The sequence below is a fragment of the Mytilus californianus genome, unplaced genomic scaffold (genome assembly GCF_021869535.1).
Source record: "Mytilus californianus isolate M0D057914Y unplaced genomic scaffold, xbMytCali1.0.p SCAF_5, whole genome shotgun sequence".
NCBI classification, from domain to species: Eukaryota; Metazoa; Mollusca; class Bivalvia; order Mytilida; family Mytilidae; genus Mytilus; species Mytilus californianus.
In genome coordinates, this window is record NW_026262701.1 from 52,346,847 (window position 1) to 52,373,153 (window position 26,307).

General features: G+C 32.9%; 1 protein-coding gene across 2 annotated transcripts; it reads left to right on the plus strand.

Annotated features, from left to right (window-relative positions):
- The first annotated feature begins 737 nt into the window (after positions 1-737).
- On the plus strand, positions 738-25,972 carry LOC127702495 (insoluble matrix shell protein 4-like). 2 transcript variants are annotated; one of them, XM_052206713.1, is made up of 2 exons: positions 738-876; positions 25,502-25,972. In XM_052206713.1, the coding sequence occupies exons 1-2, from the start codon at positions 819-821 to the stop codon at positions 25,867-25,869; spliced, it is 426 nt and encodes a 141-aa protein (XP_052062673.1). In that variant the 5' UTR covers positions 738-818; the 3' UTR covers positions 25,870-25,972. The 2 variants fall into 2 exon arrangements, with proteins under 2 accessions (XP_052062673.1, XP_052062672.1); XM_052206712.1 differs by lacking the exon at positions 738-876 and adding an exon at positions 23,875-24,018.
- The last annotated feature ends 335 nt before the right edge of the window (positions 25,973-26,307 follow it).

A 26,307-nucleotide genomic window follows, 5' to 3' on the forward strand; every position in this document is an offset into this window, starting at 1 on the left:
ACAATTATAGGTCAAAGTACGGCCTTCAACACATAGCATTGGCTCACACCAAACAGCAAGCTATAAAGGGCCCCAAATTGACTTAAGTGTAAAACAATTCGCACAGAAAAACAGACGGTCCAATCTATAAAAAACAAATGCATTATCTTTAGAGTCAGACATTTTGTGTTGCAAAAGGAGACGGAAGACCACAAGTATTCCAATAGTTTTCTTGGAAACTACATGGCACCTTTGTAACACATAATTTTGGATATAATGCATGTCTGCAGTCCGGACGTGACTTTATTTCAAAAACTTTCTCACAATCAGGGTTTTTGATCGGACTGAAGAGGTTGGAATGACTTTATTTCTGCACTCAAGTCAACATTAGGTGCATATATAGTATGCGAAGGTTGTTCAATTTTGTTTAAATTTCATCTTACCTAAAATGCACAGTGAAGAACTTATATTCAAAAACTGTTTAGAATTCATATTTGAAAAGTGCTAAATATTTCTCATATTACATCAAGATCTCATTTTCTAATATAAAATGATAAATTCATTAAGGAATATTTAAATAAGATGTGGTATGATTGCCAATTAGAAAACATATATACACCAAGATAAGACCACACGGCAACAGAACTGAATAGATTGTATTACATGCAAAGTTAATGTAATAAATTCTAGAAATTAATTTTGTACATACATATAATATATTTCTTGTTTAATTAATTATACACATATTTCTAATGAGTTATACAAGGACATGTATTTTCAGGTAACATTTGTACGAGGACGTTACGAAGACTTATAGTGTGGACAGCAAATCTTTCACAATGGGGAAGTTGGCTGTGATAGGGATTCTGACTGTATTTTTAGTTTACATTGTTGCAGGTATGTAAACAGATAGTGCTGTAGTATTATATATATGTTTCCATTATTCTTACACAATTTTATCCTTTTCCTGACCTGTTGATTATTTTTTATTTAATCAACGTGTGGTTCGTTTGATCTCAGTTCTTCATTGGTGAAAATTCGATTATGGCGTAAAATTTTCTTGCTTTCCTTTGAATGTTTTATTATGACGTCATGAAAAAAGGCGACCATGCCTGATGACGTCACATAGAAAAAACACATCCTTTCTGCATATCATTCGAAAGGAAGGATTGAATTTGTCTGCATATCGTATAAAAATCATTAGAGAAACAGGTTCCACCACCATATCTTGTTCAATACGATATTTATCCACTCTCAACAGTTTATATTTAAATATTTAAAATTTAACTGTGTCGAGTGGATAAATATCGTATCACACTCAATACAGTGGTATAATATATATATATATATATATATATATCTTTTCCGCAAGTTTATTGTTTTCTGTTTAGTATTAATTTATAATTAAAATTTATTTATTACATAGGTGATCTGTTTATTTGGCAATCACCAATGGCAGTCAGCAGGGTTTAAGAACATTTGTTGTTCGACCTGTTAGTCAAATGCGATTTGTTAAAATATACTTTTTCACTTTTTTGGTCTTTTAGAAAATGTTGTTTGTGCTGTATTTAGATCCCCTATAACAGGAAATTTGTTTTGCATGCACACGTATAAAAATTGCGGTTTTTATCCACCGCAATCATAGGTTTCAACGTTGTTTTCAATTTAGACTTGTTTATATTTTTTCGTTTGGGCTTGTATTATATTTGCCTTCGGGTTTATATGATCCGTTCATCCTATTTTGACTCCTCAAAATTCAAGAGTCTATCCTAAATTAAGTTAAATTGTATGTTTTCAATTTAGACTTGTATATATATATATATATATATATATATATATATATATATAGATACAAGAAGATGTGGTATGAGTGCCAATGAGACAACTCTCCATCCAATTCAAAAGTTATAAATAAAAGTAAACCATTATAGGTCAAACATGGAGCCATGTCTCACACATAAAACACATTTAATGTGAATATAAAAAAATGTGGAGACGCGATAAGATAATTTTGTGATTTTAAAAAAGAGAAATAAATCGGTAAGAATCCGATAACCAGTAAAACAGTTATTTATATTTCTTTTGATTCAAATATACCAAGCTATTCAAAAGTATTGATGCAATAATAATAATTAATTTTATTTAAGTGTCACACATTTGTTTAAAAAAAATATAAACAAATTATAATAATATAATAAACATCGCACAGAAATAAAATAAAATGAATACTACTAAAGTAAATCAAAGTTGACTTATAAGACACAATACATGCGTACGGGCCGATGTCATAAACCGGCTGATTATTGTCTTTGGGATTCCATGTCGACGTTTTGACATTTCTTTTGAACGCTTATACAGTTGGGTAGATGTTGTCAGTTAACACCTATTTATATTTAAAAGAAGTTATCAACAAATTTCGACCGTTTTCTTATTTGTCCTTTAATATTATTTAATATCAAACTGTTGGATAATTAAAAACTAGTAGTATTTAAAGTTCCTGGTTTTATAGCTAGCTAAACCTCTCACTTGTATGCCAGTCGGATAGAAGTTATCAAACTATAGCCCTTTCAAGGATAGCACGTAGAGTCAACTATTAGAGATTTTAAACCCCTGTTGATTTAAAGATAATATTCAGTTTGAAAAAAATATAGAAAGAAAATAATGGAATTTTGTCTTCCAATATACCTGTTGCCAAACTCGATTGAAAAAACTGGTCTGAAATGTTTGTAAACTAAATTAATACTTGATTTTCTATTTTACTTCTCATCGTTACTCTACACTACAGCGAACCAGTAATTATAATAGTATACTTCCAAACAAAGGTAAAAATACGTATTCAATCATAAATTATAAAATAAATCCGATTCAGGCTTTCGTATACAAGTTTCTGGAAAGTCCTTTGTGTCACTGTACGGTCTTCAACAATGAGAAAACCCATACTGCAAAGCAAGCCATAAAGACCCCGAACTGTCAAATTTAGAACACGTGACAGTTAATATTCTTTTCTTGTCAATAAATAAGGAGATGTGATATGATTGCCAATGAGACAACTATTCACCAAAGTTTAAATGGAGTGGATGTTAGCATTTATAGGCCACTGTACAGCCTTCAACAATAAGGAAGCCCTATACCGTATAGTCGGTAAAAAAGAACCCGAAATTAAAAATATGAAACAATTAAATTGAAAAAAAACGGCCTAATTTATAACAAACAATATATGGAAAACAAAAATGACAGACATACATGAACCAACGATAATCACTGAACGACAGACTCCTGACTCAGGACAGGCAACTATGCATGTAGTATTTGTCAATGATAATTTAACAGTCATCAATTTATTAATAGTTATCAAAGGTACCAGGATTATAATTTAATACACCAGACGCGCGTTTCGTCTACATAAGACCTATCAAAATAGTTATAAAGCCAAACAAGTACAAAGTTGAAGAGCATTGAATACCCGAAATTCCAAAAAGTTGTGGCAAATACGGCTAAGGTAATCTATTCCTGGGATAAGAAAATCTTTAGTTTTTCGAAAAATTCAAAGTTTTGTAACAGGAAATTTATAAAAATGACCATATAATTGATATTCATGTCAACACCAAAGTGCTGACTACTGGGCTGGTGATACCCTCGGGACGAAACGTCCATCAGCAGTGGCATCGACCCAGTGGTGTAAATAGTTATTAAAGGTACCAGGATTATAGTTTAATACGCCAGACGCGCGTTTTGTCTAAATAAGACTCATCAGTGACGCTCAGATCAAAATAGTTATAAAGCCAAACAAGTACAAAGTTGAAGAGCATTAAATACCCAAAATTCCAAAAAGTTGTGCCAAATACGGCTAAGGTAATCTTTTCCTTGGATAAGAAAATCCTTAGTTTTTCGAAAAATTCAAAGTTTTAATCTATTATCTTTATCTTGAAATATATACTAAGGTATTTATTTTACTATTTGCAAACTGGATTTCTGTTTTCTTAATCTTAATATACTTCTATGTGCAGGAGGCCCAGCGACTGAAGAGCCAAACGGTGAAAACGATAGTGAAAACGATGATAGTAAAATCGGTGTTCAGCCAGTAAATTCAATTAAAGGTGTGCAGTCAATAAGATCAAATAAAGGTGTGCAGTCAGTAAGATCAAATAAAGGTGTGCAGCCAGTAAAATCAAATAAAGGTGTGCAATCAGTAAAATCAAATAAAGGTGTGCAGTCAGTAAGATCAAATAAAGGGGTGCAGCCAGTAAAATCAAATAAAGGTGTGCAGTCAGTAAGATCAAATAAAGGTATGCAGCCAGTAAATTCAAATAAAGGTGTGCAGCCAGTAAGATCAAATAAAGGTGTGCAGTCAGTAAGATCAAATAAAGGTGTGCAGTCAGTAAGATCAAATAAAGGTGTGCAGCCAGTAAGATCAAATAAAGGTGTGCAGTCAGTAAGATCAAATAAAGGTGTGCAGCCAGTAAGATCAAATAAAGGTGTGCAGTCAGTAAGATCAAATAAAGGCGTGCAGTCAGTAAGATCAAATAAAGGTGTGCAGCCAGTAAAATCAAATAAAGGTGTGCAACCAGTAAGATCAAATAAAGGTGTGCAGTCAGTAAGATCAAATAAAGGTGTGCAGTCAGTAAGATCAAATAAAGGTGTGCAGCCAGTAAAATCAAATAAAGGTGTGCAACCAGTAAAATCAAATAAAGGTGGTAAGCCATTTATACTATATAATAGGAGATTTAGAAGATGGGTTCTTGATTCTGACAGTTCGGATTTTAGTTCCGATAACTCTGATGATGCAAGGAGGTCAAACACATCACCTGATGGTTGAAGTTCTAGTAGCTGGGGAAGTGACAATGATTGGGATAGTGATAGTGACGAATAACATTCAACTGAAACATTGATTTTTTTAAATAAAATAAAACATAACTTAATATGTATTCCTATGTAGTATTGAACATATATTGTCCTTGGATACATGCTATGAGTACATTCTATCCGTACTTATATTTTTGACATTGCAAAATGTAAACATAAGAAGATGTGGAAGGATTGCAAATAAGGCAAATACCTACCAGATACCAAATGACGTTGATTTAAGCAGCTATAGGTTACCGAACTGATCTTAACAATGAGCAAAACCCAAATTGTATAGTAAGCTACTTGTATTACAAAAACCCGATACATTGTATGACAAAACGTGAATCAATTCAAATGAGAAAATCAACTGCCTGATTTATGCACAAAACAATAAACGAAAAACAAAATAATGGACAGCATACAACTGCAACCACAGGCTCCTTTAATTGTGAAGTTTTCACGTTTAATTCTTCGAATGTGTTCTTATTTATAATATTTACATCTGAGAACGGATGATTATATTCTATTAGTTTTCATTGATTTTGAACTAATTTTTATTCACTGCGGGGACTATTAGATCGGTCATTTGTGTCTTTTATATATTGCATAAGTTGTTTCTGTACCTCATGCCGTTTGAATGACTAAAGCCATTTTCAACTAGATTTTACTTTTTGGTCTTTCGTTGTGCTTTTTCACCACTGTCTCTGGAAAGGGAAAGATTAGGCGCTCACAAACAAGTTTAACCTCGCCACATTCTTTTTGTGTCTGTCAATAATGAGGATCCTGTAGTTTTGTGGTTGCAGTTGTATGCTGTCTATTATTTTGCTTTTCGTTTTGAATTGATCTCATTTTGCCATGCCGGTGAGTTTTATAGCTTACTGTACGGTATTGTCATAGCAATCATACCACATCTCCTTATATATTTACTGTCATCGTTCAAATTTGAATACATTTTTCTGGTGCAAATTATTTTATTAGGTAAAAAGCTAAACAAAATACATGACGACAACAAAATTCTCGATCGGTATGTCCTTTTCAATAATTGACAGTGTACTGTTTTCAATTGGAATAATACACAAGTGTAAAAATTTCAGGCGGTATTTTACGTAGAGTCGCGTTTCTGACGGACAAAAAAACCTAATAACGAGAAGAAATACACTTTTTGCTAAACACATCAATGTGAACCTCCTAGCTTCATTTATGCCTATAACTATTCCGCCGTCATCATCAAATCGTTGGCATATTATGCACAATGTGACAAAAGACTGAATAGATATTTTCTCGCTCATGAAATGTTTTTGTAATAATAATATAATAGCAATTAGCTATGATTCAACAGTTGAACACGAGTATGGCGTCAGTCAACGTCATATCAATGTATAATTCACGGTGTATATTCGGAACGCTTGCTTTCCGATTCAATCGACGGCAACGCTTGCTTTCCGATACGCGTAACGCTTGCTTTCAGATTTTTGTTGACGAAGAAGGAGGAGACACAAAATGAGGATGGATGATACTAAAATCGGATGGTACATGGTGTTCTCTCTTGTATCTCACGGAACACTAGAGATATTTTTCTTGTGAAAAATGTTAAGCATGTCATCATAAAAATGTTTATTCAGGTCGTAAACGGGACCACAAACGCAACACTGTAAACGATTGAACATAAGAATGCGTTTTTTTTAAATGAAACTGTTTAAAATATTTAAAGTTTACTCGGGTTTCAAAACCTCTATTGACCTTCCTTTCATTAATACTGTTCCGTTTCTCGAAATGCATTTAATCTTATCATAAATGCCCGTTGAAAAATATCATAGGAAACGCTGTCTTTCAGATTGTTTACCTTCATCATGTTCATTCTGGGAAACGATTGCTTTCCGATGTTCAGGAAACGACTTCTTTCAGCTAGTCATTGAAAAACATGCAGACTATAAAATTTGTTTTTGTTTTCGATTTTTAGCTCACCTGGCATATAAGGCCAAGTGAGTTTTTCTCATCACTTGGCGTCCGTCGTCCGTCGTCGTCATTAATTTTTACAAAAATCTTCTCCTCTGAAACTACTCGGCAAAACTTAACCATACTTGGCCACAATCATCCTTAGGGTATCTAGTTTAAAAAAGTGTCCGGTGACCCCGCCTGCCTACCAACATGGCCGCCATGGCTAAAAATAGAACATAGGGATGAAATGCAGTTTTTGGCTTGTATCTCTGAAACTAAAGCATTTGGGGCAAATCTGACAATGGAATAAAAATGTTCATCAGGTTAAGATCTATCTCTCCTGAAAATTTTAGACGAATCAGACAACCCGTTGGTTAGTTGCTGCCCCTGAATTGGTAATTTTAAGGAAATTTTGCAGTTTTTGGTTATTATCTTGAATATTATTATAGATAGAGATAAACTGTAAACAGTAATAACGTTCGGCAAAGTAAGATCTACAAATAAGTTAACATGATCAAAATTGTCAATTGACCCCTTAAGGAGTTATTGCCAATAAAATTCAATTTTTAACAATTTTTCTTAAATTTTTGTAATCTTTTACAAAAAACTTCTCCTCTGAAACTAATGAGACAAATTTAACCAAACTTGGCCACAATCATCATGAGGATATTTAATTTAAAAAATGTGTCCGATGACCCCGCTTGCCAACCAACATTGCCGATATGGCTAAAAATAGAACATAAAGTAAAATGCAGTTTTTGGCTTATATGTCTGAAGCTAAAGCATTTAGGGCAAATCTGACAATGGGGTAAAAATGTTCATCAGGTTAAGATCTATTTGCTCAGACAACCCGTTGTTGGGTTGCTGCCCCTGAATTTATAATTTTAAGGAAATTTTGCAGTTTTGGTTATTATCTTAAATATTATTATAGATAGAGATAAACTGTAAACAGTAATAACGTTCTGCAAATTACGATCTACAAATAAGACAATATGACCAAAATTGTCAATTGACCCCCTAAGGAGTTATTGCCCTTTATTTTTCCTAAATTTTTGTAATCTTTTACAAAATTCTTCTCCTTTTAATATACTGTTCCCAATAGAATTAAACTTAACCATAATTTTTAAAAGGGTATCTTGATTGAAACATGTATCCGATGACCCTGCCATCAAACCAACATGGCCGCCATGGCTAAAAATAGAATAGAGGGGTTTACTATAGAAATCTATGGGAAAATTGTAAAAAAACAATTTCAAATGGTCACAACTTGAAAACTAATTTAAATAATGATAAGGGGTCTGCAGTAACTATTGTACAATATTAATTGGATGATCTGCTTTTAATTTAACTACTGGGCAAAATTAAACCAAACTTGGCCTCAATCATTATTAGTGTATCTAATACTATTTATTATAATTTTAACCTTATTTTACATGATTACCAAAACCACAGTAGATACAGGTGAGCGACACAGGCTCTAGTCATTCATTAACACACTACGACACACCGGAGGTAAGAAGTCGAATTTGCGCCTGGCTTGATTGGCAACGCGATATTTCACTCCAATAAAATACATAGTACAGATTAAAATGTTCAAATCGGCATACATTAACTTTAGTTTATTTATTTTTTATCATTATTTGTGTATGATAATTGCCCTTGGTAGAAAAAAAAATCTACAACACAAACCAAATATATATGAAACACAAAAAAAAACCAATAAAACAAAATCCCCAAAATAACCTCAAACAAAAACAAATTATTAAAACAAGTCACGTGTTCCAAAAGGGTAAATAATGTCAGATTTTGTCAAATTTTGAGTATTTATACCAAAAACATATAAGAAGGTTAATAACAACCCACTTGCTAAAAGAAAAGATATGTATTGTCGTTTAGACATATTTTCGAAAGCGACTTTCTTCGATGCAAAACATCTCTGGGAAGGGGGGACTTACTATTAACGAGTGGTAGATCACTATTGTTAGCTCCATGATATATGTTGAGGTCGACAAAATCATATGGAAAATATCACACCCCTACCATATAGGATTGAAGCCCTCCCCCGCCTTAAATAACACAGATATGTCAGTAGTCTTGAAACATTACGTAATGAACAGATTTTCTACAATGAAATATGTTAAGAAAGTTAAGTAAATGTGGATGAGAGTTTTAAAATTGGATATGTTTGGCTGGTAATCTGTTTTACAAAACAACGCATTTCTGTTGTAAACGAAATCACATTCAGGTATCGTTGTAAGAAACAATAAATCATGAATACCTGTATATTTGTTTTGTTTCGTCAACTTCAATTTCATTCAAGAAAATTGATATTCCATTATTTGTTTTAATATTGTAGCAACCTACCTTTCTACCCTCTCTGTATTTTTTTGTACAAAATCGGAAAGTAAGCGTTTCTGGAATCAAAAAGCAAGCGTTACCGTCGATTTAATCGGAAAGCAAGCAATCTGAATATACACCGTGTAATATGTAATTTGATTCAACCTTATTTCATAAAGTTATAAATTCATGTATTACTCTTTGCGTTTAAACTTCCTAGACTATGTTTTTGCTTTTGGTAAGGACTAGAATAAACAGTGTTGTTGGACTGGTGAGGCGATATTATGTAAAGGCAGTACTTTCTCCGTCATTTGTGAAATGTCGTTTTGCATGGCGACTTTAGGCAAATATTTTTGTTTGGATAACTGTATAAGGAGAATTACATAGAATCAAACAGAATTATCCCAGAAATATTGAATTAAATCATGTCCTGTAGCACCAAATCAAGACAAAATCACTGATTAATACTAAATGTTCTCGATATGACGATGTCACAACCTGTGCAGATCAAATATTTACCCAAAACCCTATGTATTTAAGATATAAGTGATCAACTATTTTGAAATATTATGGCAAAATGCGGTAAATATGATATGAACACATTCTTTCCGTGTGTTATTTAAGTTGTCAGAGTCTTCTAAGGCCAGTATGTTTATAATGCCATAATTTGCAAGAGCTGAAAATATTGATTGATTGATTGGTGTTTAACGCCACTTTTAACACTATTGTGCTATTTCGTGGAGATCAGTTTTTATTGTTCGAGGACGCCGGAATGCCCGGAGAGAACCACCAACCTTCTGTAGGAAAACTGACAATCCTAGTCAATTAAGATTGGAGTAGAGTGCACATGCCCCGTCTGAAAATATGACCAGTTTTTTATCGTTTATTTTAAAGATACTAATCTAAATTATAATTGTGTCAAAAAGTGATACCAATTTTACTGCACCCGATAAGAATTCCGACAATATCAACATTAACGGTACACCAGAATGGACAATGAATGTTTCATTAGTGATGCTCGAGGTCCAAAATATAAAAAAAAAAAAAAAACCAAACAAACATATACAAACGTTGAAGAGCTGATCAAAATCGGAAAGTAAGCGTTTCTGGAATCAAAAAGCAAGCGTTACCGTCGATTTAATCGGAAAGCAAGCAATCTGAATATACACCGTGTAATATGTAATTTGATTCAACCTTATTTCATAAAGTTATAAATTCATGTATTACTCTTTGCGTTTAAACTTCCTAGACTATGTTTTTGCTTTTGGTAAGGACTAGAATAAACAGTGTTGTTGGACTGGTGAGGCGATATTATGTAAAGGCAGTACTTTCTCCGTCATTTGTGAAATGTCGTTTTGCATGGCGACTTTAGGCAAATATTTTTGTTTGGATAACTGTATAAGGAGAATTACATAGAATCAAACAGAATTATCCCAGAAATATTGAATTAAATCATGTCCTGTAGCACCAAATCAAGACAAAATCACTGATTAATACTAAATGTTCTCGATATGACGATGTCACAACCTGTGCAGATCAAATATTAACCCAAAACCCTATGTATTTATGATATAAGTGATCAACTATTTTGAAATATTATGGCAAAATGCGGTAAATATGATATGAACACATTCTTTCCGTGTGTTATTTAAGTTGTCAGAGTCTTCTAAGGCCAGTATGTTTATAATGCCATAATTTGTAAGAGCTGAAAATATTGATTGATTGATTGGTGTTTAACGCCACTTTTAACACTATTGTGCTATTTCGTGGAGATCAGTTTTTATTGTTCGAGGACGCCGGAATGCCCGGAGAGAACCACCAACCTTCTGTAGGAAAACTGACAATCCTAGTCAATTAAGATTGGAGTAGAGTGCACATGCCCCGTCTGAAAATATGACCAGTTTTTTATCGTTTATTTTAAAGATACTAATCTAAATTATAATTGTGTCAAAAAGTATGAAGCTTGATACGAAATAACAGTAATATTGACGATACCAATTTTACTGCACCCGATAAGAATTCCGACAATATCAACATTAACGGTACACCAGAATGGACAATGAATGTTTCATTAGTGATGCTCGAGGTCCAAAATATAAAAAAAAAAAAACCAAACAAACATATACAAACGTTGAAGAGCTGATCAAACCAAAAGATACCTAAATATGCCGGACAAGAAATCAAATTTTGCCTGAGGGAAATATATTGTTGATTTAAAATGGTTCCAATTTTTAGAACAGCAAATTCAAATAAAACAATATCAATATTTTCATGCCAGTACCGAAGGATTGCCTACTGGGCTGATGATACTGTACCATGATAAAACTAGACCTGGTTCGTCAAAAAGGTAAGGTTTATTTAAAAAACTGTTTGAAACTTTGAATTGTTCGAAATACGAAGGATTATCTTCCCCAGGCCAGGAATAGACTATAACTACCTGTATTTGGAAAATCTTTTGGAATTGTTGGTCCTCAATGCTCTGTCACTTCATACTTTATTTTGCCTTTATTTTAATTTGAGCGTCATATGAACAACACGATGGATGCCAAATGTGAAGCAGGATCTGCTTACCCTTCGGGAGCACATTAGATCAATGCAAGTTTTTGGCCGGTTCGTGTTGCTCAGTCTTTAGCTTTCTCTGTTGCGTTTTGTTTACTGTTGTGTGTCTTTTTGGTCATTTTCTTTTATCACCATGGCGATTTCTGTTGATAAGATTTTCGACTTATGAATTTAAATGTCCCATTGGTATCTTTTGCCTCTCCTTCACTGATGAGTCTTTGGTATATAAAACGCTCGTCTGACGTACAAGTGTATGAATCTGGTATTTTTAATGAGTTTATTTGTAGTGCATGCATAAAACGGCATGGGAATCAGTTAAAATGTCAAATTCTTATATGACGTTCTTCAAACGATTTGAGTACACCACCGTGGTAAAATATGAATATATTGATATGTCAATGGCATGGATTGTTTGGGCTGTTCCAATCTTACTCCCAAGTTCTTTGCTTTTTATGAATGAGTTACTGAGGTCAGACGGTGTAAATGACGTCATTGAACGATGACGTAACAATATAAACATTCTACGGAAAAATTCACGAATTTGAATCTGAAAGTCGTCAAAACATGAAAACATAAACAAACGATGATAAGAATTTGTTGAAAGCCGATTTTTTTAAATAAAAGTAAGATAATCGCCCAAACCTGTCTTAGTATATTATTGTAAATCATTTAAGCATGTCACTTATTCAGTTTTCTTCGTATTTTACGTCAATATGAACAGTGTGTTCAATTACGGGAAGACCAAACATTTGCCTTCACCTAGAGCGCTTCGAAATACAAGAATTGCTGTCTTTGTCCTATTAGAATAGAAATAATTCATGAGGGCTTGAATTTATATTGATTTTACCACGGGTTGGACCTTTATGCTAATAGTTTACCCCTTGCTATCGCTCGAGGTAAATGCTTTATTTAGCATAAAGGACCAACCCGTGGTAAAATCACAACAAATTCAAGCCCCTATGAATTATTTCTTAAATAATGAATAGGACACAATCGTTTAAACAGATCAGATGACTATTTTAGTGTCTTAAGATCTAAAAACGCAAAAACATATCTCTTGAGAGTTGAAAAAAACAGACACTTCCTACCAGTCAACCTATTTGTGATTACGATCTTTAATCCTGTGAATTGTCGAGTTAAGTAGTTCTTCTACATAATTCTGCTGGAACAAGATTCAAGAGTCAGGAGCACACAATCCTGATAATGAAGTCCGTATAATGTAATCACACACGTTAATAAACTAACTCCACATTGTGTATACGATTATATATTATCTGTATTATATTACTTTGCACTATTGTTTTCCAAGGAGAGCCCTTCTAAATTAAACAAAACAAAAAAGAAAATAAGTTTGTTTTATTTCCTAGAGAAAAGAAATGAAACACTAATGCAATTTTTGCTGCATAGAAAGGTAATATGGTGAACACATTTATACACAGAAGAACGTAAATTGTATCGTACAGCTGAAATCATATTCCGTTGATTCTATCGGACCCCATCAACACTAAGAATGCATTATATCTACCAAAATATTAACTTTCGTTTTAGAAACAACAGTTTTTAAAATGTTTGACGTTAACTATTGAGTTTAAGTTAATACTTATTAATACAGAAAGTGTCTCTTTATTTACGCATTCTGGCTTTGTTGTTCCAACCGGAAATTAGTAGGAGAATATTTCAAAATTTTGCTTGCTGCATGTATATTTATAATCTCGAACATCCAATCAAAGTGTTCCGACGACACGAAAGGGCATACCAATGTCCACGGCTGTCATTCGGTATATCAAGACAAATTATCGTGAAGGAATAAGCACTGGTGGTCTAGTATTGCGATTGGATCGTGAAAGATATGGTATAGGATCGTGAATAAAATCTTATCGATAAGACACATGCAACGTCAGTAAATAATCTAATTCAATGAAAAATAAATACAAATATTGGAAAAATAAAACTGTCCATCAAAATGGTTCAACATTATGATCAGTATCCAAGAATAATCAAGGTTTAAAAGTACACCGTTTTTACAAAACTACTAGCAGATTGCTTATCCAAATTTCAAAGAAATAGAAATGTAAACAAACATGATTTTTTTTTCATACTTTGAATGCACAAACTATTTTTCCCTTAACATATCGTGCCATATTACTGTTTAAACTAGTTTTTTTTTTAAATTTTAGTGTTAGTTCAATCCGAAACTTTGCAAAAATGGGAATATTTGTAAAGATTTGATATTTTGAATCGTGAAGAATCGGGTGCGTTATTTTACGATCGTGAAAAGGATCGTGAAAGATGTGTTGCCCTTATTTGTTTAAACACATGATCAAATTTTATAATTGTTATGGCAAAAGATTGGATTTGCATGACTTATTTCGCTTCACTTTTGTTTGCAAATAGGGCTACAATATTTTGATGCCATTAGATCTGATTATTTGATAATACCACAGCAGCTAGCTGCCTTATAACAAAATAATACGGTGTGTCTGTCCTGCAAAAGTTTTATGTCGTATGGAAAGTGAAAATGATCTCATCTAACTTCAATTGATTTTTATGCACATTTATATCTATAAAACGAGAATCCTTGATGAATTTAATTAGATTGGGAAAAAAGCGCATATTTCTGACTTGACACGTGCATTTTCTAATAAAAATGGTGAGTTAAACCTGGGTTTCTATCTAGCTTTAACGCCCTATTGTATAACTGTAATTTAATGTTCCATCATATTGTAAAATTGTTTGAGCAACCAAAAAAACAGACATAATTGGTTGACGTGGCTATAACTTAAGATCTCTGTTTTCATAATAATTAATTGGCTAATCATACATGTCACAACGTTTAACAATACATCAATCAGTGACATGTTAAAATTTTTAATTAGCGACGTTCTATTAATTGGTGTCATAACCCGAACATTTACAAATGTAGCATGTAATGTAAAAATAAAATAATCCCATTTACACGGATATATGTATACTTGTAATGATCAAAACCTTCAACTATTATCAGTCCAGTGTAATTATTTTACCTTCCTTGAAATCTATCAAAGTCACAAAAAGAAATATATATTTATCTCGTAATTTACGAGATAAATATCTCGTATTTACGAGATAAATATCTCGTAATTACGAGAAAACTATCGCGTAATTACGGGATAATTATCGCGTAATTACGAGAAAACTATCGCGTTATTACGAGATAATCATTTTTTAACTCGTAATTACGAGGTAATTATCTTGTAATAACGAGAAAACTATCGCGTTATTACGAGATAATCATCGCGTAATTACGAGAAAACTATCGCGTAATTACGAGATAAGAAATTTTTTATCCCATAATTACGAGATAATTATCGCGTAATTACGAGAAAACTATCGCGTTATTCCGAAATAATCATCGCGTAATTACGAGAAAACTATCGCGTAATTACGAGATAAGAAATTTTTTATCCCATAATTACGAGATAATTATCGCGTAATCACGAGAAAACTATCTCGTAGTTACGAGATAATCATGTTTTTTTATCTCGTTTTTACGAGATAATGATCGCGTAATTACGAGCTAGAAAACAATCGCATAATTACGAGAAAACTATCGCGTAGTTACGAGATAAAATAGACTGCCTCGCTGAGCGCAGCTGGATACGCCCGCAGAGGTCCAACCCTGAACAGTTTGGGCAAAAATGGACACAATATTCAAGCTTGATACAGGTCTGAATTTGGATTGTAATTAAATATTTGACATATAGGTTTCTGAATAAATGTAGTCAAAGAGCTTGAAATTGGTTATATGAATTGAATATATACATGTTATATTCAATTAAAGATTTCTTGCTGTTGTGCAATACACTGTGCTGTTGCGCAATACTTAGTAAATCTCTTGTCAGACTATCAACAAATAAAGATCAATTAATTCTCAATGTCATATTAGAAATTTATGAAAATGTAAAAGGAGCTTACATCAATAGATATAAACTATTCACCAAAGTTTCATGAGAATTGCTGACAGCATTTTTGAGTTATTGTCCGAAAACTGGAAAATCACCCTTTTTTTAATGAATAAAACCCAATAATTCAGAAATGATAAATGAAACATTTATAAAATTCTAAACAGAGCTTATATCAATAGATATAAACAATTAACCAAAGTTTTTTAAGAACTGCGCATGCTGAAAGCATTTTTTATTTTTTATCCAAAAACTGGAAAATCCCCCTTTTTTATGAATAAAACCGCATAACTCGGAAACGTAAAATTTAAAATTTGTAAAAAAAAAAGGGAGCTCACGTCAATAGACATAAACAATGCACCAAAGTTTTATGCAAATTAGTTAAAGCGTTTTTGAGTAAATGTCCGACATGTTGACGACGGACGGACAGACGGACAACGGTATACCATAATACGTCCCGTAAACGGGCGTATAAAAATGATTATCTCGTAATAACGAGATAAAAGAAATGATTATCACGTAATTACGCGATGATTATCTCGTAATTACGAGATAAAATATGATTATCTCGTAATTACGCGAAACTGACATTATCAAGATGCTTGATTTCTTGATTGACAACATATTTGTTACGTTTGGTGGACGTGTTTTTCAACAGACTGTCGGAATTCCGATGGGAACCAATTATGTCTCTCTTCTTGCTGACTTGTTTCTTTATTATTATGAGGCTGACTTCATACAGGAACTTCTTAGGAAAAAAGATAAGAAGTTAGCAATATCCTTTAACTTAACGTTCCGCTATATAGATCATGTTCTCTCACTAAATAATACAAACTTTGGTGACTATGTTGAACGAATCTATCCCATCGAACTAGAGATAAAGGATACTACAGATACAGTTAAGTATGCCTCATATCTTGACTTACATCTAGAAATTGACAATGATGGTCGGTTGAAAACAAAACTTTACGACAAAAGAGATGATTTCAGCTTTCCAATTGTGAACTTTCCATTTCTATGTAGCAACATTCCAGCAGCGCCTGCATACTGAGTATATATCTCCCAATTGATACGATATTCCCGTGTTTGTATTTCCTATCATTATTTCCTTGGTAGAGGTTTGCTGCTCATAAGGAAGCTATTAAACCAAGAGTTCAAAACGGTGAAGTTGAAATCATCCCTTCGTAAATTGTACGGACGCCATCACGAGTTGGTTGACCGTTATGGAATAACCGTTTCACAGATGATATCGGATATGTTCCTTATGTCGTAACTACAATACCCTTCCCGTTTCACGAATGTGACCATCCGAATTAGAATATTTACTGGATTTGTAATAACATAAGCAAACGACGGGTGCCACATGTGGAGCAGGATCTGCTTACCCTTCCAGAGCACCTAAGATCACCCCCAGTTTTTGGTGGGATACGTGTTGCTTAGTCTTTGGTTTTCTATGTTGTGTCATCTGTACTATTATTTGTCTGTTTGTCTGTTTGTTCTTTGCCAGGGCGTTGTCAGTTTGTTTTCGATCTATGAGTTTGACTGTCCCTCTGGTATCTTTCGTCCCTCTTTTATTTTATTTTCTCGATTTTTTAAAAATTTAATTAATTGTATACTACTTACCATATCTAATTTTAATTGTTCTGGCATTTTAAATGACTTTCATTTGGATTTTTTTTATTTTGATTTCATAAAAAAAGGAATACGGTACTGTTTGCTTTGACCTTAGTTTTCTTTATCATACATTTATAATCAGAATTCAGAACTTCCAAATGACAGACTTTGCATATATTATTTTTAAAAGTATGACTATAGTTGAATATCCACATCAATCATTTGCTAGTATATTAAAAATATTTTAAGCATATGTTAAGTGGCAATGGGTCTTTTTATCTTTGCCATCATACAAAGTTTACAAAAGTATCTGTCCTATGAGTAGACAGACATTGAATGAATGTAAATGAACATGCATTATTTATATTTAATGGAACAAATTTGATTGTTGCTCTTCATTTGACCATCCATCTTTATGATTGATAACTGAAAGGTCTAGTATGGACTAAACAAACGGTGATTTTTTTAATTTTTTTTTTATTTCTCCGAATAAAAGGATCTGCGAGTCAACATATAAGATAATTGAAAATGTCAAGCTCACAATCCGAACACAGAAACTAAGGTTCATTATCATTTCTGTAAAAAAAAACACATCAATTGGAGTAAACTGATCTCATTATGTAGTAAATGACACATGCTAAAACAAGGTGAATATAGTTCGGAGTAAACGTTGCTAACAGGGATGTCATCAAGTAGTCGAGTACACGAGTTTTGCTCGGTACTACCAAGTGTCGAATAGTTGCCTGTTGAAACAAAATTCTTTGTTAAAAATTGATTTTCTTGCGAATGCCCTCCAAAAAGTTAAATCTTATAAATCATCAGTTTAAATTACGTTTAATTTCGTATGGTTATCCTTAATTGTAATTTATGATGTCTCGAAAAAGAAATGTGATACACATAGAAGCAGCTTTCCTAGTTTTACACTTTGCTGAACGTCTTAGCTATTTCGCTGCATCGGTCCAGTCAGAGCAAATATTTTCGTCTTGAATACTGTTGGTTATAATGTTGCGAACCCGACTCTTCCCCAAAAAGTTTAACAATTATATTTCTTGATAATAATAAATAAAGGCAACAGTAGCATACCGGTGTTCAAAGGTCATAAATCGATTAAGAGAAAACAAATCCGGGTTACAAACTAGAACAAAGGGAAACACATCAACTATAAGAGAAAAACAAAGGAACAACAGGAACACTGAAGTGCAACAAAAACAAACGCCAACATATACATAGAAACGAGCTATTTGATAACAACTGCCATATTCCTGACTTGGTACAGGACATTTTAATAAAAAATGGTGGGTTGAACCTGGTTTATTGGCTAGCCAAACCTCCCGCTTAATGACAATGTTGAACAATATCGCTGAAATGACGACACTACGTGACAGAACAGCACATACACACGCAAGAACATTCATCACAAAGAAACGAACTAACAAATAATATTATAGTCGACACAACATGCAAACTGCAGAACAACAACGACCATATTTAAGAATAAACGTTGAACCCTCTGCTGGCCCCCAGTGAGTAGTTCGCCTGTGTAATTCATTACATGTGTTTCATTTATAATTACCAAAAACTGTTGATTGATCAGGTTTAATTTTGCAATCATTTAACTATACATTTTTTTAGACAAGCATCTAGTCCAAGATAATAATGTAGAGGGACTTACATCCATTAGACAACAACCTACTCAACGTAATCTGTGTATAATTGTGGTCATTGAATTTGTAGATATAATGTCCATTTTGTAATCATTTTATGATTAGTAATCCTTCAACGAGTTGTCATCCATAGTTGTTAAATATTCTTATCGGCGAATCCGGACACTTACTAATTAAAAATACCTTGCCTTCTAATCATTTCCGGCCAAAAAGGAGATACTCAAAAAAGCATGATAACGACAACCTGTATGTTTAGAACCCAACAGCAAGTTTTAGATGTCACAAAATGTTAAAAAAAATGATTGAATAAATAGAATAACTAAATTAATTATATACTATATAAACAGCTAGAGCTTTCAAAACTGTTCTAGAGAAAGAACTGTCAGAAACTGTTTTGAGGAAGAACGGGCAGACTATTTCCTAAGTTAGAACTGTCCAAAACTGTTCTATGGTAATACCACGTTTGTCATGAGAAACTGTTCTTGATCAGGTGTACGAAAACAGTTCTGCAGACTGTTCTAGAACAGTTCCTGGTATTTAAAGAGAGGTATGAACTGATCGCAATTCAAATGTGTCGACGTTGATCATTGCTTAAGACAGGCACATTTATTTGTCAAGGGTTAAACTGGTTCTGTTTTAGAGCATATTAACCTCCTTTTTTCAACCAGTATATATATTAACACAATGTACATAAAAGAATATACACAAAACATCATTGTATTCTACCAAATTGAAAGTATATAATGTTTAAATATAACCGATATACCTATTTTTCAACAATATAAGAGCACTTATTTATTTTAAAACCGTAAATGTGCGAATAAAATTATGAATACTGTTAATATTCGAATATCTCATTTTTGAAAACAATTCTTAAATTAATAATAGGGTCCATGATATTCCCATTTCTAGAATAAAAAATAAACTCCAAGTACTCGCAGAGCGGTTTGTGTTCGTACCGGCAGACAAGGCAGCCAATAATGTAGTGGTGGTATGACGCATATACTACACGGAAGTTCTTCAAAACGAAATTATCAATTCCTCTACATTCAGGTCCGTACGCACCACTGAGAGTCAAATCGCTAACAAGCATATCACTGCCACTACCCAGCTTAAAGCCTCTCCCGAACATTTGAAAGTCCCTACCATGTACTGGTTACCAAAATTACACAAAAAACCATATAAATTCCGTTTCATCTCCGCATCTAGTAAGTGTTCTACTACTAATCTATCAGTGCCTCTGACTTACCGAATTAGATTATTAACCGGATTTGTAATAACATAAGCAACACGACGGGTGCCACATGTGGAGCACCTGAGATTATCCCCAGTTTTGGTGGGGTTCGTGTTGCTTAGTCTTTAGTTTTCTATGTTGTGTCATCTGTACTGTTATTTGCCTGTTTGTCTTTTTATTTTTTGCCATGGCGTTGTCAGTTTGATTTCGATCTATGAGTTTGACTGTCCCTCTGGTATCTTTTGTCCCTCTTTTACTACCTTCCTTACTACTATCAAAGAACTGGTTATTTACTTTTGTAATAAAGCTTATGAAAATAATGGTATTAATTATATTTGGGGTGTTAAAAATTCTTTAGAGGTTGTAGATAAAATACATAATTTTGATGGTCCTTTTAATTCTGTTGACAGTTATGATTTTTCTACCTTCTACACTACACTTCCACACAATATGTTTTATAGATGGTCTTCCGAAAAATGACATTGTTAATTTATTTGTTGTAACTCGTTTGAAGCCTTTTTTGTGATGAAAAAGGAAAGTACGCTAGATACACTTACTGGAAATGTGAGGATAATTATGATTTAAGCTTTAAATTTTCTCCTAGATAACATATATGTACGTTTCGGCAATACAGTGTATCGTCAGGTAATAGGTATTCCTATGGGCACTAACTGCGCCCCTTTAATAGCAGATTTATTCCTGTATTGCTATGAATCTCAGTTTATGACCAAACTCAGTAAAGACACATCATTGTTACATTTGGTTGGTACATTCAACAATGCCTACCCTTATCTGGACGATTTTTCATTCCCTATTGTTAATTTTCGTTTTTTAGACGGCGATGTGCCTTTGGCTCAATCATACGGTGTTTATAATCCCAACTCGTTCGGTATGCCCGTGTGTGTAGTGATGTCATAGGTTTTAACGAACGTAATAAATGCATCACTGGTAAATTATTAAGTCAGGGATTTCGTTACCATAAATTACTTAAAACTTTTACTAAATTCTTTCATATATACAAAGATTTGATTAGTAAATTTGGCTGTACCTGTAGAAAACTTATCAAAAATGGTATTTCACATCCTAAATTTTATGGTAATATTGTACTTAAAGCGCGGAAATCACTACGTGATCCGTGTAAACTCATCGAACCTTTAAACAAACTTATTAGTAAGGGTTATCGTACCAATGTTGTAATTAGATCTCTGAATATAGTTTACATTGGCACTAATATAGATTTTGTCATTAGCAAATTAAAACATAACTCAATTTGTATTTTCTTTTTAAACGTTATGTATAGAGACACACACACGTTCATTTTTATCTACAAAGAAGTCACTTCTAACTATCCTACTCCCTGTCGATACATTTATTTTTGGCATTGCACAAGTCATGTCTTCTTTGACTGTTCGTGACGTTAAAATACTAAATCCCTGGGATGTATTATAGTTGATTTCAGTCTCTGATGCATGATTTTTTATTATTAATTGTTTTGGCTTTTAACTAGCTCCGCCTCCTTGATGTAATAATTAATGAAAGATTAAAACAAAATGAAAAAGAAATCACTATACATTTTTTTCTACATAGATTTTGCTAGAATACCTGTTTTATCGTGTCGAAATTAATAATAGTCTAAAAAATATATGGCACTTGATGTTTAGTAGTTTTTTTATTTTATAAAGGTCTATTTCCGTGTATTGATCATGCTTCAAACATTTGTCGCTGGACCTTACACGCATTCAACACGCAACCATTGCATTCAATTAAACGATCTTTTTTCCGTTCTTGGGAATGAAAGAAGATTATAAATTACCTTCATAATTGGTATTAGGAAATATTTCCTCTTTATCACAACGTCCTTTGAAACTGCATGTCGTTTTTCGGATTTGAGGGCAAATAAACATTGAATAGCATTTTGCATTGAAATATATAAAAATATTGAAGGCTTCTAACAACGATTCCGTTGACTAATTCGGCCCTCAAAAATATTCATATACAAACTTGCAATGTAAGAAAAAAAATGAATAAATATTTTTAAAAATATGGTATGAAATCAAACAGACATAGAAAATCGGCATTTTACTATTGTACGTGCATGTCTTTCAATCTAATTCAATGTGTATGTTTATATCGGGTCAAATGACCATCGGCAATCTTGGCAGTCTGAGGAAGCCTTATCGGTGACCTATTGTTAATTTCTGTGTCATTTGGTCTCTTGTTGGGAGTTGTCTCATTGGCAGTCATACCACATCTTCTTTTTTACTTTAAATCACAACAAGACAAAGTGATGCCTCACACTCAACTCTGAAGTAACTGTATTAAAACAAAGCCAGTGTAGGACTTTCTTTGAGATATTATTGTGTCTGGGATACACAAATGATGCCCCCGCAGAAGCAATGTGTTATTTAAAAAGTACTCAAAATTGAGCATAGGAGCTACTAACAAGTCAACTTTTGCCTATATTCATGCAGTTAGTAGACTGTCAATGTGTTTTGAGCAACAAATGAAGAAGATAGAGAGAAAATAAAAAGATTAAATGATCAGCAATACAAGATCAGCAAAACAGATATTTTTGTCGTGACTTCTATTCTCGTCTACAATGTTGTAAAGTGTTTTTTTTGTATATGCACATAGACTAAGGTGAGCGACACAGGTTTTCTAGTTTATTAAGAAAGTAGTTCACACAGGGAAAACACATTAAAACTTATATGACAGCATCTAGAAGTTCTAATTATAACATCATTGTGATGCATGCAGTTTTATTATCAGATTTAGATATAACTGAAATTCTCATTTTGAAAACTGTGTTGTAAGAAAGTCCAATATAGGACAAAGATTATCAAAAACATTTTGATAAGCAGAAGATTAAGATATGACTGATTCTGTTTCTGCAATTAATTTTAAAAAAAGTCATTGATGTATAAAAAAATTAAGAAGATGTGGTATGAGTGTCAATAAGACAACTCTCCAACCAAGTCACAATGTGTAAAAAGCAAACAATTATAGATCAAAGTACGGCCTTCAATACAGAGCATTGGCTCACACCGAACAGCAAGCTATAAAGGGCCCCAAATTGACTTAAGTGTAAAACCATTCGAACAAAAAAAGAGACGGTCCAATCTATATAAAAACAAATGCATTATCTTAAGAGTCAGACATTTTGTGTTGCAAAAGGAGACGGAAGACCACAAGTATTCCAATAGTTCTCTTGGATACTACATGGCACCTTTGTAACACATACGTTTAGATATAATGCATGTCTGCAGTCCGGACGTGACTTTATTTCAAAAACTATCTCACAATCACTGTTTTTTTATCGGACTGAAGGTAGGAATGACTTTATTTCTGTACTCAAGTCAACATTAGGTGCGTATACAGTGTGCGAAGGTTGTTCAATTTTCTTTAAATTTCATTTTACCTAAATTGCATAGTGAAGAAGTTATATTCAAAAACTGTTTAGAATTCATAATTGAAAAGTAGGGAATCTTTCTCATGTTACATCAAGATCTCATTTTTTATTACAATATGATAATTTTCTAATATAAAAGGATAAATTCATTTCGGAATATTTAAATAAGATGTGGTATAATTGCCAATTAGAAAACATATATACACCAAGATAAGACCGAACGGCAACAGAACTGAATAGATTGTATTCACGTGATTGTATTACATGCAAAGTTAATGTAATAAATTATAGAAATTAATTTTGTACATACATATAGTATATTTTTTGTTTAATTAATTAAACACATATCTCTTATGAATTATAAAAGGACATGTATTTTCAGGTAACATTTGCACGAGGACGTAACGCAGACTTATAGTGTGGACAGCAAATCTTTCACAATGGGGAAGTTGGCTGTGATAGGGATTCTGACTGTATTTTTAGTTTACATTGTTGCAGGTATGTATACAGATAGTGCTGTAGTATTATGTATATGTTTCCATTATTCTTACACAATGTATCCTTTTCCTGACCTGTTGATATTTTTTTTATTTAATCAACGTGTGGTTCGTTTGGTCTCAGTTCTTCTTTATTGAAAATTCGATTATGACGTTAAATTTTCTTGGTTTCCTTTGAATTTCTTATTGTGACGTCAAGAAAAAAAGGCGACCATGACTGATGACGTCACATAAAAAGAACACATCCTTTTTGCATATCATTCGAAAAGAAGGATTGAATTTGCCTGCATATCGTATAAAAATCATTACAGAAACAGATTCCACCACCATATCTTGTTCAATACGATATTTATCCACTCTCAGCAGTTAAATTTTAAATATTTAAAATTCAAATATATCAAGCTATTCAAAAGTATTGATGCAATAATAATAATTTATTTTATTAAAGTGTCACACATTTGTCTAAAAAATATAAACAAAGGTGCCATGTAGTATCCAAGAGAATATAAACAAATTATTATAATATGATAAACATCACACAGAAATAAAATAAAATGAATACTACTAAAGAAAATCAAAGTTGACTTATGAGACACAATACATGCCTACTTGCCGATGTCATAAACCGGCTGATTGTTGTCTTTGAGATTCCATGTCGACGTTTCGACATTTCTTTCGAACGTTTATACGGTTGGGTAGATGTTGTCAGTTAACAACTATTTATATTTAAAACAAGTCACTTTTATCTATCAACAAATTTCGACCGTTTTCTTATTTGTCCTTTAACATTATTTGACATCAAACTGTTGGATAATAAAAAACTAGTAGTATTTAAAGTTTATGGTTTTATAGCTAGCTAAACCTCTCACTTGTATGACAGTCGCATAGTAGTTATCAAATTATAGCCCTTTCAAGAATAGCACGTAGAGTCAACTATTAGAGATAGTCCTTCGTGTCATTGTACGGTCTTCAACAATGAGAAAAACCCATACTGCATAGCAAGCCATAAAGACCCCGAACTGTCAAATTTATTCTTTTTTTGTCAGTGTCTTATAAATAAGGAGATGTGATATGATTGCCAATAAGACAACTGTCCACCAAAGTTTAAATGAAGTGGATGTTAGCATTTATAGGCAACTGTACGGCCTTCAACAATAAGGAAACCCCATACCGTATAGTCGGTAAAAAATAACCCGAAATTAAAAATATGAAACAATTAAATTGAAAATAAAGGCCTAATTTATAACAAAACAATATATGGAAAACAAAAATGACAGACATACATGAACAAACGACAATCACTGAACGACAGACTCCTGACTCAGGACAAGCAGCTATGCATGTAGTTTTTGTCAATGATAATTTAACAGTCGTCAATTTAATAAATCTTATATATTTATCGTGAAATATAGACAAAGATATTTATTTTACTATTTGCAAACTTAATTTCCATTTTCTTAATCTGATTATACTTCTTTGTACAGGACGCACAGTGACCGATGGGCCAAACGGTGAAAACGATAATGAAAACGATACTGAAAACGATACTGAAAACGATAGCGAAAATGAAGATGATGTGACGTCAGAACAAACTGAAACAAATAACGGTGTGCTGCCAACACAAACAAATAACGGTGTGCTGCCAACACAATTAAATAACGGTGTGCCACCAACACAATCAAATAACGGTGTGCTGCCAACACAATCAAATAACGGTGTGCTATCGACACAATCAAATAACGGTCTGCCGCCAACAATATCAAATAACGGTGTGCCGCCAACAATATCAAATAACGGTGTGCCGTCAACACAATCAAATAACGGTGTGCCGCTATGGTTAGCTGATGGTTGAAGTTCAAGTACCTGGGGAAGTGACAATGGTTGGGATAGTGACAGTGATGAATAACATTCAACTGCAACATTGATTTTTTCAAATAAAATAAAACATAACTTGATATGTATTCCTATGTAGTATTGAACATCTATTGTCCTTGGATAAATGCTAGGAGTACATTCTATCCATATTTATAGTTTAAACATTGCAAAAAATAAACATAAGAAGATGTGGAAGGATTCATAATAAGGCACATATCTATCAGATACAAAATGACGTTGATTTAAGCAGCTATAGGTTACCGAACTGATCTTAACGATGAGAAAAACCCTAATTGTATAATAAGCTACATGTATTACGAAAACCCGACATGACAAAACGTGAATCAATTCAAATGAGAAAATCAACTGCCTGATTTATGCACAAAACAATAAACGAAAAACAAAATAATAGACA

Coding starts and splice junctions, on each gene's coding strand:
- LOC127702495 (XM_052206713.1), top strand. CDS start 819: ATGGGGAAGTTGGCTGTGATAGGGATTCTGACTGTATTTTTAGTTTAC. Junction 877..25,501: donor TTTAGTTTACATTGTTGCAG/GTATGTAAACAG, acceptor TTCTTTGTACAG/GACGCACAGTGACCGATGGG.